Source organism: Microchirus variegatus (assembly GCF_963457635.1).
Source record: "Microchirus variegatus genome assembly, chromosome: 17".
NCBI lineage: Eukaryota > Metazoa > Chordata > Actinopteri > Pleuronectiformes > Soleidae > Microchirus > Microchirus variegatus.
This window is the reverse complement of record NC_139818.1, coordinates 13,536,829-13,554,199: the sequence shown is the minus strand read 5'-3', so window position 1 is coordinate 13,554,199 and position 17,371 is coordinate 13,536,829. Positions and strand designations below refer to the sequence as shown.

Sequence of the window (17,371 nt, the reverse complement as noted above, 5' to 3'; positions counted from 1 at the left end):
CAACCCCGGGGCCGGATCCGGCCCGATGAAACAGTCCTCCTGGGTTACCTCGAGTTACCTCAAGCTTGCTCAACTCAAGTGACAGATCAACCTTGTGATATCTGCAGTGGTAGAACAGGAGCTTAGATGAGAAAACAACCTCAGGAGAAGAACAGCTGCCTCGGTGTGAAAGTCTGATGTGGTCAAACATATGGAGAGAATTCTCAGGATCTGTCGAGTGCTATAGAGACTGAACATTTGTGACCCGCCACGGCAAAAGTAGCAACAAGACGGTTAAGGAAATCTATCAGTGAGGTTACAAAAACTATAAAGAAGGGTTTAAATGATTATTATTTCTTTAAAACCTTCATTTATGTCTGTGTGGTCCCCTGAAAAATGTGTATGTGGATATGGACTGCATGTATCTTTCATGATCAGTCAACTCCAGCAAACATACAGCAACACACGCCACACTCCTCATTCCTCTTAAATGGAATACATGTCACTTCACCAATGATGCAGTGAATTTATTATATTCTCTGTGCTGAGCTACTGTACAATACAACACAGTAGCGTGTATAGGTACTTGGTACACCGTTACTGCATATGATAGATTTAGTTACTTATTCAAGTATACATACATTTTTTACACAATTTATATCACATATTTTATTTAATATATTAAGTATACTGTCGTATTACAAACGCCATCACATTGCCATTGTTGGATTACATCACAACTGTATAAATGCCATTGCATTTTGCAGTATCTAGTACTGTTAATGTAAGTTTTTATAAATTAAGTACATGATGTTTGCATCATACACACATTTTATTCTTATATTTGGTGACATAATAGACAGTTTTAGACTTTTTACATCTCATTTAAAGCTGCAGTAGGCAGTCACTGGAAAAGTAGTTTCTCGATATGAAACTCACTGCTGATTTTGACTCATATTTTATTGCCTTTAGTGGCAGACTCTCTTAAATACTTTCATTCTTTTAATGTATTGTTTGCAGTATACACAATGTTTGTTGGTAAATCCAGCACCAGAAATGACCTTTATGCAGAGTAGGTGAAGTTGAATGAATATCCAGGAGTGTCCTCTCTCTTCATTGGTCAAATTCTCCTGCCACACACTGAACTTCCCTGTGATCTAATCTCGAAAGCAGCCTGATGGACAAATTTAGTTGTGAGGCTGTAAACACAGACTACTGTACCTTTAAAGACCTTGACAGTCAGAGCAGAAAAGTAAAATGATCAGAAATAATTATATGAAAATATAAGAGGTATTTGGAAGACTGGACCAAATCATGGCTGAAAATATGCTGCAAAAGTAACAAAAAAAACTATTCTAAATGGTGGTTATTTCACAAAAAGCCTAAAATGTGAGACAATTATGCCCAGAGCTAAATTTCTGCTGGGTTTTTGCTGAAGGCCAACCGTGACACATGAAGTAATCGAAGCAAAGCTCTGTGCCGCCACAACATTATCATGCATTATTCTACCAGGTTTCACAGAGAGCTCAAGTTTCCCAGTGTTACAGGTGTAATTATTTTTCTGTGCCGCTGGTCAGTCGATCTGTAAAAGGACACTGGCTGTCTACGCGTAGTAGCAGGGTGACACCAGCAGGTCCGTGAGCACCAGCAGCTGATCATCAGTGAAGCTTTGACGGTGCTCCTGCCAGTTATCGTGGTGAGTGCGTCTGAACTCCGACAGAGTCTTCTTCACCGTTATCTGGGAACAGCAACGCAATCTTTACATAGAATCAGAAGATCCAGAATGCAGTGCACATGTAGTAATGTAACAAACATACAATTTTAGATATTTTTAGTATTTCTACTACATTTATTTAGCCAAAGTTTATTTCATTTAAATTCAACTTCAGCTCTACCCTTACCCACATTAAACTAACAAAACATGAATGGTTCAGGAATAGTCATTCAATAATATGATTATATAAAATTGTAGTAATTCTTAACTACATTTACATTATGCTGTACTTCAAAAAACTGTTCTTCAGATAAATAACCGACAAAAACATTTATTATTGCGATAGTGGAGAATTCGAAATACTAAATACTCATTAAATAATTCACCTTGGCTACTTTTCTCGGCTAACATGATGAACATATCTGCACTTAAGAGCTATTTCAAACATACCAAGGTTTTATTGAGTCATAAACTAATGTTGATGGAGTAAAAAACTATTATAAAAGAAGTTTTAGTCCTTCAGCTCAATACAATCGGTTTTTATCAGCCAACTCCAACGAGCAGGAGGAAAAACTAGTTTGCCACTGTGCAACTGAAGATATTTGGTTCCTGAAAAAAGCATAATGCAGCATATAATTATTTTTCATGACATTAATTTTGGTTTTGGTAAGATATTTTTTAAACCACTTCAAATACGAATTCAAGCCTATTGAATGAAATTATCCCTGAAGAATGCACAATTGAGCAGAGCTTGTTTGCTTATGGAAAATAATTTTCCATCTTGCAGAGTAAATGCACATTTACCAACTTGTTTGTTTATCACAATTAGGACATTTCCATTAAGCCCCGCAGTAAACTCCTGCAATAAGGAGGATGTTGATAGTTCTTTGTCTTGCTTCATTTGTTTTGAGGACCAGAAAAAAGTTAAGAGCACATAACAGCTCTTGCAAACAGCCTCTATCTATTCTTAGAATGAGAACTACCATTAAGTTTAATAGTGGAACTTGAATATGGCTGAATATACGTAATCGGTTCCTCTTTTAAGCAGTAAATCTGGACATCCACAGTGTGAAATGCAGTGTACAATGCAGCAGCATCTGACAATCTTTCTTGCAGTTGTGTCAATTGCTGACATTGATTAAAAACTGATGAGGTCATCATAATTCATTGATGTTAAAACGCCTGATGTAACAATTTAAATACACAACTTAGAAATTATTCAAAGAGTTTGGAGTGAAAAGTTGGTGTGGTCCAAGGACACGAAAACAGGGCATTAAACTGATGATTGCCATGACTGAGGATGTAATCATGACTTAAACACCAAGTGCATTCATTTTACATGACAGTGTTGTGACGACGCTGTCTTTAGTTTGTAAGCGGTGTTGGAAAGGATATACTGGTTCTCTATTTTCCTTTTAAGGCACATGTGGGCCATATCCGGCCCTCGAGATTATAGACGCACTTCTACAATTTTGCTATTTAGACGGGCGTGTAATCTTGGGTGAAAAGGGGTTGTATTTTGTGTATTTGGAGGTGTTTTGGACTAACAACTATTAATTACACCAGTCAAACTTTTGCATGTCATTCTTCAGCCAAGTGCACCTGTAAAACAAAAAGGAAACTTAAGGGACAGGAAATGACATCAGCCACAGAGGCTACTGGGAGCTAACAGCAGTTAGCATTTGGAAAAGTGATCATTTGCAGGCTCTAGCAGGCACATTGCCGCCATATATAACATGTATCCACTGGACAGATAAATCCTCTGAGGCTGGAAGTTTGTGTAGGACTCTTTGCTGCACTGTGGAGCCAAGAATAGAACTTTACGCATACTTTGCGGACTTCTTGGTTTTTGGATACCGTTGCCCTCGCCAGCACTCACGCGTGTTTTACGGACAAAGTTGAGCTCCACAAGACAACAATTCCTGCAATTTTGCACATTGTGATGTCCCAGTGAGCGCGGAAGTGTCGACTTTGACGACTGATATGGCCTCCAGAGTCTCAAATATAAGGATTTAAATGATTAAAAAGTTGATTTTGCATAATATGGGACCTTTAAACGGAGAAAGCAGGAAACTGAATAGAGACAGGTTTGAGGAACTTTAAAGAAACATGCCACAGGCAGATGTGAAGATAAGAACACATGTATGGTAAATGTCTGTATTTATATTGCGCCTTTCTAGTCTTGATGACCACTCAAAGCTGCTTTACTACAGTTTTGTCAGTCAGCCAGTCACTCACACTTTCTGCTGATGCAGTCCTTGGCTGGTGAATCCTCTGGCTCCATGTCTACTCATCTTCTGTCCCATCAACTGCACGGGATAAGGAATTGCACAGTGTACTGTGTGTGGATTGTGAACTCACCTATGTTGGCACATCGAATGTGCAGCATAAATACACCTAAAAATATTGCTGCATTAATTTTAGACCAGGTTTTTGTTGGTCAATGGCCCCAGAACCATGTTTTAGCTTTAAACATCTGGTAAATATTGAGTACAGCTATTTATTGTCTAAGATACTTGTGACTAGAAGCCTGCATGTGCTGTTCTACTGTAATAGAGTAGAGGAAATCAGGCTACAGATGGAAATTGCATTGCTAAATTGCAGCATTACAGATTTTTATAATTTATGTTCTTTTAAGAATACTCCAACTGATGTGTACATAACTTCGTATAACAGCCCCTCTTCCATGGGTAAGTCAATTTAGTCTATAAAAAAAACTATCCATTGTTTCCACTCATTTATCTTCACCGGACATCTGTCATTTCAATTTTGATCTCTGATTTTATATTATTTGACCACTCCCGCTTCTTTAAATGACCATCTCTGTATCACTCGCTCTCTCTTTCTTACACCTGGTCCTGCCTTGGCTTGGCTTGGCTTGTCTTGGCTTGGCCTGGCCTGGCCTGGCCTGGCCTGGCCTTGGTCTATTGTTAAAATGTCATCCATTGTGTTCCCTTCCAGTGTTTGTCATGGCCTTTGAGCCAGGTCATGACAGTGTTCAAAGAAAGCAATTAAATGAGACTTCAGGAGGAAGAGGAACAAGTGCCTCCAGCCTAACAATCAAAATTGCTTTAGACTGGATTAGTTCATGTCCTTTGTAACTCTGCAGAAAAAACCCTGCTACATCCATTACCATACCATACCATTTTACACAGCATTCAAATAACTCTGATTTGCAGTAACCTAAGTAACAAAGGGTAATTCATCTAAACAAATATATTTTCAACTGATTACTAATGTATTTCTGTCCCTGTTTTCTTGCACTTTACTACAAGAGAAGCACTAAATTATCATCATCAGTGTATTATTCAGACTCTGCACTGTCTACTTCATGCCTGAAGTGAGGCCGAAGGCACAATTTTCTCCTCAGTTGGACAATGAAATTATATTTTTCAGCTCATTCTGTTGAGCTAGATATTTGTGTGTGGGTTAATGCATACGTGTGTGTGTGTTACTGTGCGCACACGTGTGTGTGTGTACCTCTATAGGCTGTGGGTCGTTGAGGTGGTCACTGAGGTCCATCAGTATCTGAGGCATCCAGTCGGGGACGTCATAGGGGCTCGACAGGATGCACGCACTGAGGCCGAGCACGCCGGCATGGCGCCGCACTAAGTCTGCACAGGCACGCACACACACACACACACAAGCACACATTTATGTGCCTGTCACAATCAAACAGTGAAGCAATCACAATAATACTTGCCCTATTACCCTTTCTTATCCTAGGGGAATTGTAAGCCTTGAAATTATTAGACCTATTTTAACTGGCCATTTGCGGTGTGTGTGTGTGCGCGTGTGTGTGTGTGTGTACCTATGGAGGCCAGCTCTCCTCTGGCCTTGGGGAGTCGAGTCTGACTCAGCGTCTGGAGCTGCGTCTGCAGACTGAAGTCCAGGGGGAAGAAGTGGCACTGCAGTAAACCACTGAGGGTGGTGGCTGCCATGTCCCTCACCTAAAAGGAAAGGAAAGTGGGGGGCAGTGAGAGAGGGAGAAATTGTCTGAATTTAAAAAGAGAGACCCGTGAAGATCAGAACTGACAAATAGAGGATGTGGTGAAAAGTGTGAGGTAGTTTGAGGGCAAAGAGTGCATACACAATTTATTAAAGGATGTGAGTGCAAGGAGATCGGGTGGAAAGTGAGGTCCATGGGACAGAGAGGAGCAGACAGGGGGATGGAGGAGGGATAGATGCTGAGTTGAGCTGAGGTAAAATTCACTTGCAGAACATCGCTGCCATCCTGCATCACTTTGCATAAATTATGAATAGGCACTGAGTGACGGTTGATGCATTGGACCAGACACTGATACAAAGACAACACACTCACCAGCTGCTCACTTACAAAGTTTACAAAATACTACCAATTTTTTTCCAAAACATATTTGTAATATAGACCTCTTGTTTAAAGGCCCAGAGCTGCACGCTGTACATCCAGATCAATAGAAAAATAGAGGTTTTTAAAAGCACAGACACAAGGGAGACATTGATTGTACAAAGATGATATCAGAGTACTTTTTTTATTGAGTTCAATATAGCAATAGTTATCCAAGATGGACCATCATCAATATGTTTTGTAAATTTATATTTTGAAGATTAGATTTAGTTGTAATATTATTTTAGGATTACTTGAATTACATTTAGCTAAAAAAAATAAACCACAGAAACCGTGGTGCAAAGTTCCTGCAAGCACAGATGAAGAGAAATGCAGCCAAACAGGGAAATGAATCATGAGGCGAGCAGTGAAGCAGAGGGTTATTTTTAAGCAATAACCGTGAATAGAGAGGAAAGATTAAGATTTAGTGAGGAGAGACTAGAGGACAATAAGTGACCATTTATAATCCTGTGACAATTATTTCCTACAGAGAGGGGGGCAATGGCTGTATTAAACTACTGTTTGGTGCCTTTTTTTGTGTGCAGGCTTTACCTCGAGCTGTTCGTCAAGCAACAGCTGCGTCACCAGCTTTTGGATGCGGAGCACCTCGGCAGGCACACTGAGCAGTGTAAACAAGTTGTAGAAAACCATGATCTGGAGGTAGGTCAGTACCGAGAAGCGTGCATGCCATGACCTGCAGGCTGTCATCTTTGAGAAAGAGAAACAGAGATGGGTGAGGTGTGTGTGCAGAGTCCCTTGACCCTCAAAAAAATATGTTTATATGTTTGCAGCACAAACAAAATACTGTGATATGCCATCATGTTTCACGCAAAAGATGCATCCATTGTGTGTATAAGTTTGTATTTTGTTAGGACTATTAAAAAAATGTGCATTGTGCAAGTCAGAGTATAATGAAAAGCCACCAGGGGGCGACACTGCTGGTTGCAAAAAGCAGCCTACTTTTCACTTGATTTATCACAGCAGTAAACATTTTCCTAGTTTCAGGTCTTCTTTAATAGAACATGACGTCAGTTTTATAAATGATGTTCCCATTTAGAGGAAAATAGACTCTTAAATAGCAGCACATATGAATGGACCCCAGCGTGATTGACGGCTGGTATCGTTGAACAATATACACAGCACAGAAGTGGGCTAAACATGAGCATAAACATGCTCACAGTGACAATATGGACAAATAGGTTTGCAAGTATGTGGTCATAAAACCAAGCTACGAGGCAAATTTGCATAATGATGTGATGTGATGAAAAGCCAGAGCATCACTGAGGTTTTTACAATTCATCGTGGCCATCTGTACCGGGTTTCATTGCAATCCATCCAGGTTTTGAGACTAAAAGCTGCAAATCTCTTTCGACTAGAGGAAAAGTCAGGGAAGACTTAGATCTTAAGCTTCATCCTCCATGAATTGTGAATGTTCATTCTCAACCATTCAATGGTTGTGATGTTTCTGGACCAAACTGACTGGCATTACCAGTTGTAGAGCTGTGGTTTTTAGACCTCATCCATGATCCTTCACAGCACATGCTCTGCAAAAGACGCATAGGTGTATATGGATATTTTCAAGTGCTGTGGAAATGGTCTCAAACCATAAAGGAAAAGAATTAGGACTCATATTAGATTAGCTATACGGGATCCCCTAGTGCTCTTTCTCACAGATGGCAGTAGCTTCACAGAAGACAGGATTTCTCAAAAGAACCAAATTAATCTGGCAACTCGTTGCATACATTAACATGCGGATTGATGGTTTCCCAAGAAACATAATTTGGCTCCGTGCCTACCAAACAAGCAGCCACCAGAAAATTACTGAGAGCTAAAGAAGAATCAGAAGAAATGAGCGCACTTTTAAAAGAATAGTCTAACATTACGAAACACTGTCTGTAGCTTCGTAACCAGCTCATATGAGACTTGGGCCTTTGCACAGCAGTCACAGTGGGGGAAAATCTCAGGTGTAAATAATCAAATGAATGAGTTCCATTTAGCTTCCTCAATTTCAGGGTGACATGCTGGTTCACCGACGTCACACTGTTCTGGCTTACATAAAGTGAACAAAGCCATTGTTAATGTGATCAGTAACACCTGAATGGCTGCTGTGCAAAGAGCCCATTGCATTGATATTCTCATTTGAACAACACGGTATGTGATTTCTGTCAATTAAAACAAGTTTGATGACGTCAGAAAGAAGAGAGGAGAGGAATCATGGGAATTGTTGTCATGTTTGACGTCATTATAATCTGACCAAAATGAAATGGTCCATTAGCTTGAATGGCACATTTCTATGGGCTTTGTGCAGAGGCGGACAGAGTACACAGCTTCATTATTACTTGAGTAAAAATACAGATACCCCTTGCTAAATTTTACTCAAGTACAAGTAAAAGTAGTACAGTCAGATGTCTACTCAACTACTACTCAAGTAAAAGTACTGAAGTACTTGTTTTTAAAAGTACTTGAGTATCAAGAGTACAAGAGTACATTTTCTAAATATTGCATTACTACTGCCACAGTGCTTACATTTACGTATAGAAACGTCCTACAAAAATGTTAATGTTAATACCTTGAAGAATGTAAAAGGAATTGAAAGTAAAATTTAAATATTTTTTATCTTTTTACCATGTTGCTTTATTTAACATTTCTCCCTGGCCCACAAGGCAATAGCACAATGGCAACGTTCTGACAAACCTCTGCCAGAGTTTGAATGGATTTTTTGCATCCGCATTTGAACCTGACTGTGTTAAACACACACACATACTCAAGAACATAACACATTCTCAGCTTACATAAATATGTAATATCAGAAAAGAACATTCAGCTAACAATTGTAACAATTGTTTGTTTCGTCCATGGTTTCGTCCCTTAACTAAATTTGACCATGGAGTTGTTTTTTTTTTGTTTTGTTTTTTAGAAGAGGTAAGGGGTACTCACGGTTATGGATATAACTGTAGTGGAGTAAAGAGTACAATATTTGCCTCTACAATGTACTTGAGTAAAATCACGAGTACTCCCCAAAAATGATTTGCTCCAGTAAAGTACTGGTCCCTCAAAATTGTACTTAAGTACTGTACTCAAGTAAATGTACTCCGTTACTGTCCGGCTCTGGCTTTAAGAGTGTTGGAAAAGTTCTGGTAATGTAAGTATAATACTCAACTAAATAAATAACAATAGACTCATAAGTTTTAGATATTTCACTGCAGAATCCTGTGTGTGTGTCCTAAAATGTCAGCCTATTTCCTTCAAATAACTTGAGCACAACATGGCATCTTGTTTCAAGGTGAAACAAAGAGAGAAAAAAAAAAAACGTTGCAATGCTTTCTCATCCCGGCTACCATCAAATGTGAGGCAGTGGCCGTAAAGGTAAGCTATAGTGACAGCGTTTGAGAACAGAAATTCCTCCAGAGAGGGCGGATGGGGGGGGGGGCTGCACTCACATAACAAAACTCACAGCTGAAAAAAATAAAATAAAATAAGCACCACAAAGTGAAAAAAAAAAAATTAAAATAGCACAGGTTGTTTTTAGTCTAACAACACCTTGGGCAGCATTAGGCTCGGAACACTGACAGCAGGCAGGTGGGCCAGAATGTGTATGTGTGTGTGTGTGTGTGTGTGCGCGCATATTACCCCTTCCAGTGCTGCCAGAACCAGAGGGATGTGCTCAGGATACAGCAGGCCCTGGGACATGAGAGAAAGACACGTGCGCGCATCCTGCTTCATCTCATCATAGCTCTCATCAATCTCCACCGGGGCAATCTGCAGGGAGAGAGAAAGGGCGAGAGAGATGGAGAGAGGTAGGAAAGACACAGCTACGCACTTTGAGTAAATGAAGAGAGAAATTGAGTTTAATGGGCAAGTAAGATTGAGTGGGTATTAATGCTGTGCTGGAACCTGTGTGTCTATGTGTGTGTGTGTGAGAGAGAGTGGGTGGGTTGTTACCTTGAAGAGAAGGGGCAGGAGCTGTAGTTGCTGCTCAACAGGAGTAGTAAAAGTTCGTCCGGCGCTCGCCATCAACCATTTTAACACTGCGAATCACACACACACACACACACACACACACACACACACACACACACACACACACACACACACACACACACACACACACACACACACACACACACACACACACACACACAGGGGAGATTTTGGATTGCTGCCAAGTAATAAAAACAACAGACTTGGTGCTGTGACCTTTCTGCATTACTCAGATAATAAAACACAATCTATCATGATTTAGTATCTAATGATTTGGATAATTCCATAACCTGATATTTATCTGTATCAAGGAGATTAGAGTAATAACAGAAGACGACGGCGCAACAAAGCACAAATGTTAATATACACAATGACATCTAAATCCCCTCCTTAGCGAGAGAGTAAATATAAAACGATAAAAATCTTGGTTTTAAATGCATCTGTCTGCGAGCAAACATCATTTTTCTTTTGTTTCACACCCTTTAAAAATACACTTCGTTAGTATCACAATGTCATATTTAGTGCACTATTTATATTTTATTTTTTAATCCACTTTCTGTTAGATTTTTTATTATGACAATAATTTTCCTAAACTAGTCATAAAGTTGATATATACATTAAAACGACTGCAATATAAACATACTGTGTTAGAATGTTTGATTATTTTTAGTTTAGGATGCACAGCGCGCGACTAAAGGCTGATTCCTTAAATGATTGTCTCAGTAGCACATATCTGCAGTGGTATTTCAGCCATGCAGATCATCACACAAACACACTGAAAATGCTGAAAACACCCATGTTTCAAAGAGATGTTGCTCTTGCATTTGGGTAATCTAGTTTCTTATCTGCTGCAAACACCAACAGTGATAATGCCAGTCAAATGACATAACAAATGCTAATTGTTTTTATTTAAAAACAAGTCCCTTTCAATGTTTAGAAATGAAGGATTGCTATTTTATTGCACGTGTGCCTGTTACTGCACTACCTGCAGACATGTAAACACTAGAGAAGTATTAAAAGGTGGTCACCTTTCCATTTCCACTTTTTCAAAGGCTTGAATGCTCACTCTTGAAATTTCCTCTTGACCTACACTTACTCTTCACACTGAAAGAGTGCAATCAATACGGGAGCACAGCTTTTAATTTCTTTCATTTGGCTTCAGTGTGTCTGTGTATTTCACCAGGAACAACCTGTCCATGTGTGGACATTTACAGTAAATATTCTGTCCCCACAGTCGCCATCCATCTCTGGCCCCACGCTCATTCATCCACCACACCGTTTACATGCTCGCATCCACATTCTGACCCGTCTTGAGCAGTTTGACAGCCTGAGTGCACTCGTCCATCTCCTGGGTGTTCTCCTCGTGGATGTGGTTGTGGATCTCCGGCTCCAACGTGAGCGGCTTGAGCCGCTCCAGGACCCAAGCGACAAACTCTGCCACGTGGGGGGAGGAGGTGGACTGGGTGTGGGGCAGAGCCACGTCGATCATGAAGATGTAGGTCAGGACACTGGAGAGAGGGAGAGAGAGAGAGGACGAGAAGAGGGTAACGGAGGAGAAGCAGAGAAAAATTGAAACAAAAGGGGGAAGGTACAAAGAAGAGGAGGCCAAAAAATATTCACAAGTATACAGTACTGTGCAAAAGTCTCAGGGCACCACCAGCTTTTTTCTTTTTACATCTGCCAAATTCTGTGTGGTCTTACGTAGTAGCAAGCTGTCAATGAGCTTAACTCATACAACATGTGTATGTAATGCGCAAGCATGTCTTTAATTAACCTTTTTCACATTGTGATTCTGATAATTCCAGTAAAATTATATATACCGTGTGGCCATTATAGCAGAACTAAAAGACTTGCACAGTCCTGTATAATATGACATATAAAACGATGAAGACATTGAGATAAATAGAGGCTTAAAATCAAACAACTCAGACAATGTCACACAATTAGCCTGACTAAACTATTTAACCTCGATTACATAATCCACGGGAGATCATTTGGTACCTGCCAATGCGTTCCCTGACATTTTTATACACCTGGGTGATTCTGGGCTCCAGGTAAGCCAGCAGCCTGTGCAGCAGTTCAGAAACTCTCCACTGCTGCTGGGCCAGAGCTCCCTGAAGCACATACAGCAAACTGACAGAGCAAAAGAGAGACAGGGAAAGGGAGAAGAGGGAGGCATCTGTGTTACTGCAGCACTTTTGTTCACCATGTGTCAGCTCAGGTCACTACGGCAGCTTCAAATCTTAAAAAAACCCTGGAATGCTTTTCGATGACAACACACACACTGTGCACATACTTATTTACCTGGCATCCCTGAATGAGCTGCCCTCTCCACTGAGTGGACTCTCCATCAGCAGCTCAAAGAGCCAGTGCAGTTTCCTAGGGTCTCTGCTCTCCTATTGAACAGCAGTAAAAACAAAATGGGCTCATTTGTTGAACTGTTGTTTCACTTTGCAACCTGTTTTTGTACGCTGAGGTGCTCTATACACATAATCCTGCACTTTAATTTCAACTGGAAACAGAGAACCTAATCATTACAACATGCCACTAATTATAGATTTAGATTGCCTAGAAGATAAGTGTCACAATAAAGGAACAGGGAAGGTGTTTATTGTATGTTTAATCATCAAATTCAATCTAATCTGATTGTTAGATTTGGCAGGTGTCATTTTTACATCTGAATTTAGAATATTTTCTTATTAAATTCAAATGAATGCCATTATGTATTTAATAATATAGGATTAATCTTCTATGGTTAGCTCTAGGCGCCTGGACATGCTTGAGTTAAGTTGAAGACGTTTTCACCTCTCATCCTAGAGGCTTCTACAGTTGTGACTAACTGGTGGAAAAACCAGGTATTTAAGCCTCTGAGGCTAAGACCTGTCAAGAGAGTCGTTAAGTTGAACAATGCAGATCGTTCACGCCTCCGAACCCGGTCTCAGGTTGTTCGTTTCACCTGAGTCAAGGTGTTGAAAGAGGGTCGTTAAGGATATAGGATTAACCATTAACTAAGAATGAGAACCATAAATGTTTGTGGATATTTTCATTGCAATCCTATAGTTCTATTTCCTTCGTCACATAATTATTTCAGTCTGCACCAAAATGGTGGACCAACGACTGGACTGACTTTGTCATCTCCAGACTCGTTTGGCATGTTTGTTTTTCCAAATCGTATTTTATACAGTATATATTGAAAAAGAATTCTCATTCACATTCCCAGATTTCTCTGTTGAGCCTGACACTGTTTTGCATTTGGAGTTTTTTGTTGTTGGGGAGCAACTCACGCAGGCAGTGGCGATACACGTGCCCCAGTCTGTGTACGATTCCACTGTAATGTTGGTCAACGCTGTTCTGATCAAAGGACACAAAAGCTGCCATAAGCTCTCCACCTGAAAACACACGCACAATAATGAAAAGTTTTATTAATATTGACTTTTCTTATCAAAAAGAGCAGCGTGTATTGGTTGCTCTATGTGTGTGTGTGTGTTTGTACTTGTATCTGTCACCTCTTTAGGACCCTAACACTGACCTTGTCAGGACCAGTAGTCCTCATGGAGAACTAAACCTGGTCCTAATGAGGCAGAACCTAATTTCTGAGGAACTGGTTAAGTTTAAGGCTAACATTTTAATTAGGGTTAAGTTAAAGATAGGGTTAGGCATTAACAGGGGATGATGTCCGAATGAATGCAAGTCAGTGCAGTGTCCTGAGAAGAATAGCTGTGCAAACCTTTGTGTGTGTGTGTGTGTGTGTGTGTGTGTGTGTGTGTGTGTGTGTGTGTGTGTGTGTCCAGTACCTTGCTGAAACTCCAGAGTTTGCTGCCTCTGATTAGTCCTGCAGTAATCTCACACACACAGCGCTGCGAGCTCTCATGGGGGTTGCTGGCAAGCTGCTCAAGGTGAGGCCATAGTAACGGCAGGAACACGTCGCCATAGTTACGAAACAGCCCCTGCCAATCAAACATAAGCATCAATGTTCGTTTGATGCAGAAAAAAAACCAAGGCCTTTTTTTTTTACAAAAAAAAAAAAAACACAAAGAAAGACAGATTATAGTCATTCGTTTGACGCAAGAGAAGTGTCAGCTGACTGAGCGAGAATGATGAATCACAGCAGTAGATGACACAAATTCCAGCTCTGTGGAGTTCAATTCAGCTTTGGCTAGTGAGGGTATGCTGTGTCACTTCTTTATAAAAAGGTTTGTCAGATCGATTGAGGCTGAGAATTTAAATTGCACCTTGAAGAGACAGAATCGTCGCGGGTTGAAGCTGTCTTTTCCTTTCCGGTCCTCCAGTGAGAGAAACCCAATAAGCTGGTCAATAAACTCCGGGTCTGAGAAATATTCAAAGACGATCTTTTCACCCTGAGTGACACAAAAACACACACGAAATGTAATAATAGTAATACTGGGTGAGTCATTTTGTGTGTGGCACCGAATGAGCTCGCACCTCACTCATCTTCTCATACGGCAGGTCATCGTTCGGCTTCTCAGAAGCTGCATAGATCATCATTTCTCTGCGAGGAGCGGGAGACAAAGAAAAGGCTGCGGTGATTTATAGATAACAATGCACCGAAAAAATATGGATGGACACATACTGTCTTCAAATAGGTGGCAAGGATAAATGAATGATTAAAAAGTCAGTTAGTCAGCAAACCATCCGCATACCAAGACAGCCAGCCAGTGCTCCACCTATACATCAATGCTTCTATCTAGGCCAGGCAGTAAGTCGTTCAGTCAACCTTATCTAGGCCAGGCCGTGACAGGAAGTCAGTTCAACATGCCGCTAGTTATTCTGCCCCTCGGATCAGTCATCCAGCAAATAGTCAGACATAAAGTTAGCCACAAAGCCACCAAGATAAGAATCAAATCAACAAGACAGTTAAGTCAATCAGCTATTAAGCTCCATCCAACTAAAGCTGTTAATCAGCCTTCCAGCTTCTAAATCCACCAGCTAAACCCTCAGTCATTCTCTTTACCTTGGCCACGAGTAGTAGCCCCAGTGTGTTTTTTCCACATAGTACTGAGAGTCCCACTGTTCCTGGGTGAGAGGCAGATTGTTGCTGTCGTATTGTAGCCATTGATTCCCCTCACGGTCGCCAACACACACACCCTCCAGATCCTGAACGCCGCCTAAAAAAACCAACAGTGGAAACACATGTAAAGTCCTGTAAACATGTAACACTCAAACATGCCCACTCTCGGAACGTCAGTCTGACAATTACTTCAAATTACATTTTCTTATTTTCAAGCTATTAATCTTTTAACATTAAATAAATGTATTCAGGTCATTATGTTTACTCGACAGACAATTACCAAAACGTTAGCTGTGTTGATGATGATGAATTGTATGATTAAAATTATAACTGGTCCTATATTGGTGGCTAAATTGTGACAAGGAATAAATAAGCCATGGATGTATGTGATTATACCGGCCACTTTATAAGGTACACCTGTCCAACACAGACATTTAAGCATGTAGACATGGTCAAGGCGAGCTGGTGAAGTTCAAACTGAGCATCAGAATAGGAAAGAGAAGTAGCTTGTTTGTTGGTGCCAGACAGGGCGGTATTTTAGAAACTGCTGATCTGCTGAGATTTTCATGCACAACCTTTTCTAAGGTTTACAGAGAAATGTCAGAAAAAAGGGGAAAATCTCCAGTAAGCAGCAGTTCTCTGTGTGAAAATGCCTTGTTGATGCCAGAGGTCAAAGGAGAATGTCAAAACTGGTTCAAAATAATAGAAAAGCAACAGGAACTCGAATAAGTTTGCAGGAGACCACAACGAGTGCCACTCCTGTCACTTTTTTTTGGATGTCAGTTGTACTTAATAAAGTGGCCGGTAATTGTACTGTATACTGACTAATATCCGCTGGTTTCACTGCCACTTTCTTTCTCGGTCGTTTCAGCTGTTTGAGGATCCCGGCCACTGCTGAGATCGCCACCTGAGAGAGAACAGAAGGAGAACATGCGTGAGTAAAAACAATACGTGATGAGAGATGACGGCCTTTCATGTGGATGTTTAGATTCCATAGGCGATGGCACACAAAGTGATACCGAGCAACATTTTAATCCATATACACAGTTAACACAATAGAAATATTGCAGTTGCAGTTGCTGTCCAAACCAAAACTACTGTGAGCGTTAGAAGTGCTGTCTCTATCTTTGTCCTAATTCTCATGAGGAGCTAGGATGTGCACAGTTTTACAGTATTTTTGGAAACCTTTTTTTTTTCTTCCCCACTGTAGTATTTTGCTGCTTCAATTACTCATACTGCATACTGTGTAAGTGTGTAAAAAAAACAACAACCTTACTTTCATTTTGTGGCCTGTGAGCAGGCAGCATGACATTAAGTTTCTCTTAAGTGTAAATTTGTAAGTGAATGGAAATGTTAAATCCTGCTGTGTCCAAAATCGACACAACACAGAGATACTGATCATTTCCTTATCCCACTGAAAGATGGGGTGCATATTAAAAAAAACACAGGGATGCTATTTGGTCAGAGTTTGAAAGTCCTCTTCTGTCCGTCTTCGGGACTTTACAAAGCTCTGCTGACAAAACCTGACCACACAGCAAACCTGTCATGGACACAGTCTTTCTGCCTCACTGATTGTGAAAGTTAAGTCTGAGTACACAAGAGGATCGATGTACACTACATGCTGCATTAAACAAATCATTTTTGGTTTAATGTATAACCAAACAAAGACAAATGTAGAGAGACACACACAGCTGCGGACCTTGCGTATGCTGATGGAGTCATGCACGAGGCTCTGTGTGAAAAAGAGGACAGCGTCAGGAGGCAGAGGGTGATCGTCTCTCAGCAGGAGGGACAGAAAGTCTGTGGCCATGTACTCAAACTTCCAGGGCCTAAAAAACAAAAAACAGACACTTAGATGTCAGGAATAAAACAATAAAACAAATGGTGGTGAAAATGTACTGTCATACATCTTTTCCCACATTTTTTTTCCACTTGCCACTCGATGCCACAGGAGAAAAGTGCTTTTGTAAATATTACTGGGTGTGTTTATGTCTGTAATTTAAACTCACTGTATGTACATTCTGTCACTAGAGGTCTCACAATCAAAACAATAACATGAAGCCTAGTTAAAAGGAAGCAGTGAGGGATTATGGGAATTGTTAATACGCTGCTTTGGCAGCAAACAGCAATGAGTATTTGGGATCCATTAGTGACAAAACACACAATAAAATGAAAAAAACAAACAAAGAAAAGACAACACGTTGTACAATACTGAATATTTCCTTTCTCGCTCTGATGTGGTTTTCCCCAGAAGTTATAGCAGAGATTGATGTAAACATTACCTTGAATATTAATACAGATT

General features: G+C 40.4%; 1 protein-coding gene across 1 annotated transcript in view; it reads right to left on the bottom strand.

The window, feature by feature from the left end:
* Positions 1–1,582: 1,582 nt before the first annotated feature.
* The window catches only part of LOC310939221 (proteasome activator complex subunit 4B-like), a gene marked incomplete at both ends in the record, with an annotated part of 47,374 nt that continues 31,585 nt past the window's right edge, over positions 1,583–17,371 (bottom strand). The window contains 16 exons of the mRNA XM_083903910.1: positions 1,583–1,717; positions 5,174–5,307; positions 5,505–5,643; positions 6,612–6,767; positions 9,690–9,818; positions 10,002–10,087; positions 11,346–11,548; positions 12,042–12,173; positions 12,345–12,436; positions 13,325–13,429; positions 13,835–13,987; positions 14,273–14,398; positions 14,484–14,550; positions 15,013–15,166; positions 15,895–15,976; positions 16,769–16,898. Coding sequence (XP_083760036.1) covers positions 1,583–1,717; positions 5,174–5,307; positions 5,505–5,643; positions 6,612–6,767; positions 9,690–9,818; positions 10,002–10,087; positions 11,346–11,548; positions 12,042–12,173; positions 12,345–12,436; positions 13,325–13,429; positions 13,835–13,987; positions 14,273–14,398; positions 14,484–14,550; positions 15,013–15,166; positions 15,895–15,976; positions 16,769–16,898 — 2,023 coding nt within the window. The remainder of the gene's footprint in view (positions 1,718–5,173; positions 5,308–5,504; positions 5,644–6,611; positions 6,768–9,689; positions 9,819–10,001; positions 10,088–11,345; positions 11,549–12,041; positions 12,174–12,344; positions 12,437–13,324; positions 13,430–13,834; positions 13,988–14,272; positions 14,399–14,483; positions 14,551–15,012; positions 15,167–15,894; positions 15,977–16,768; positions 16,899–17,371) is intronic.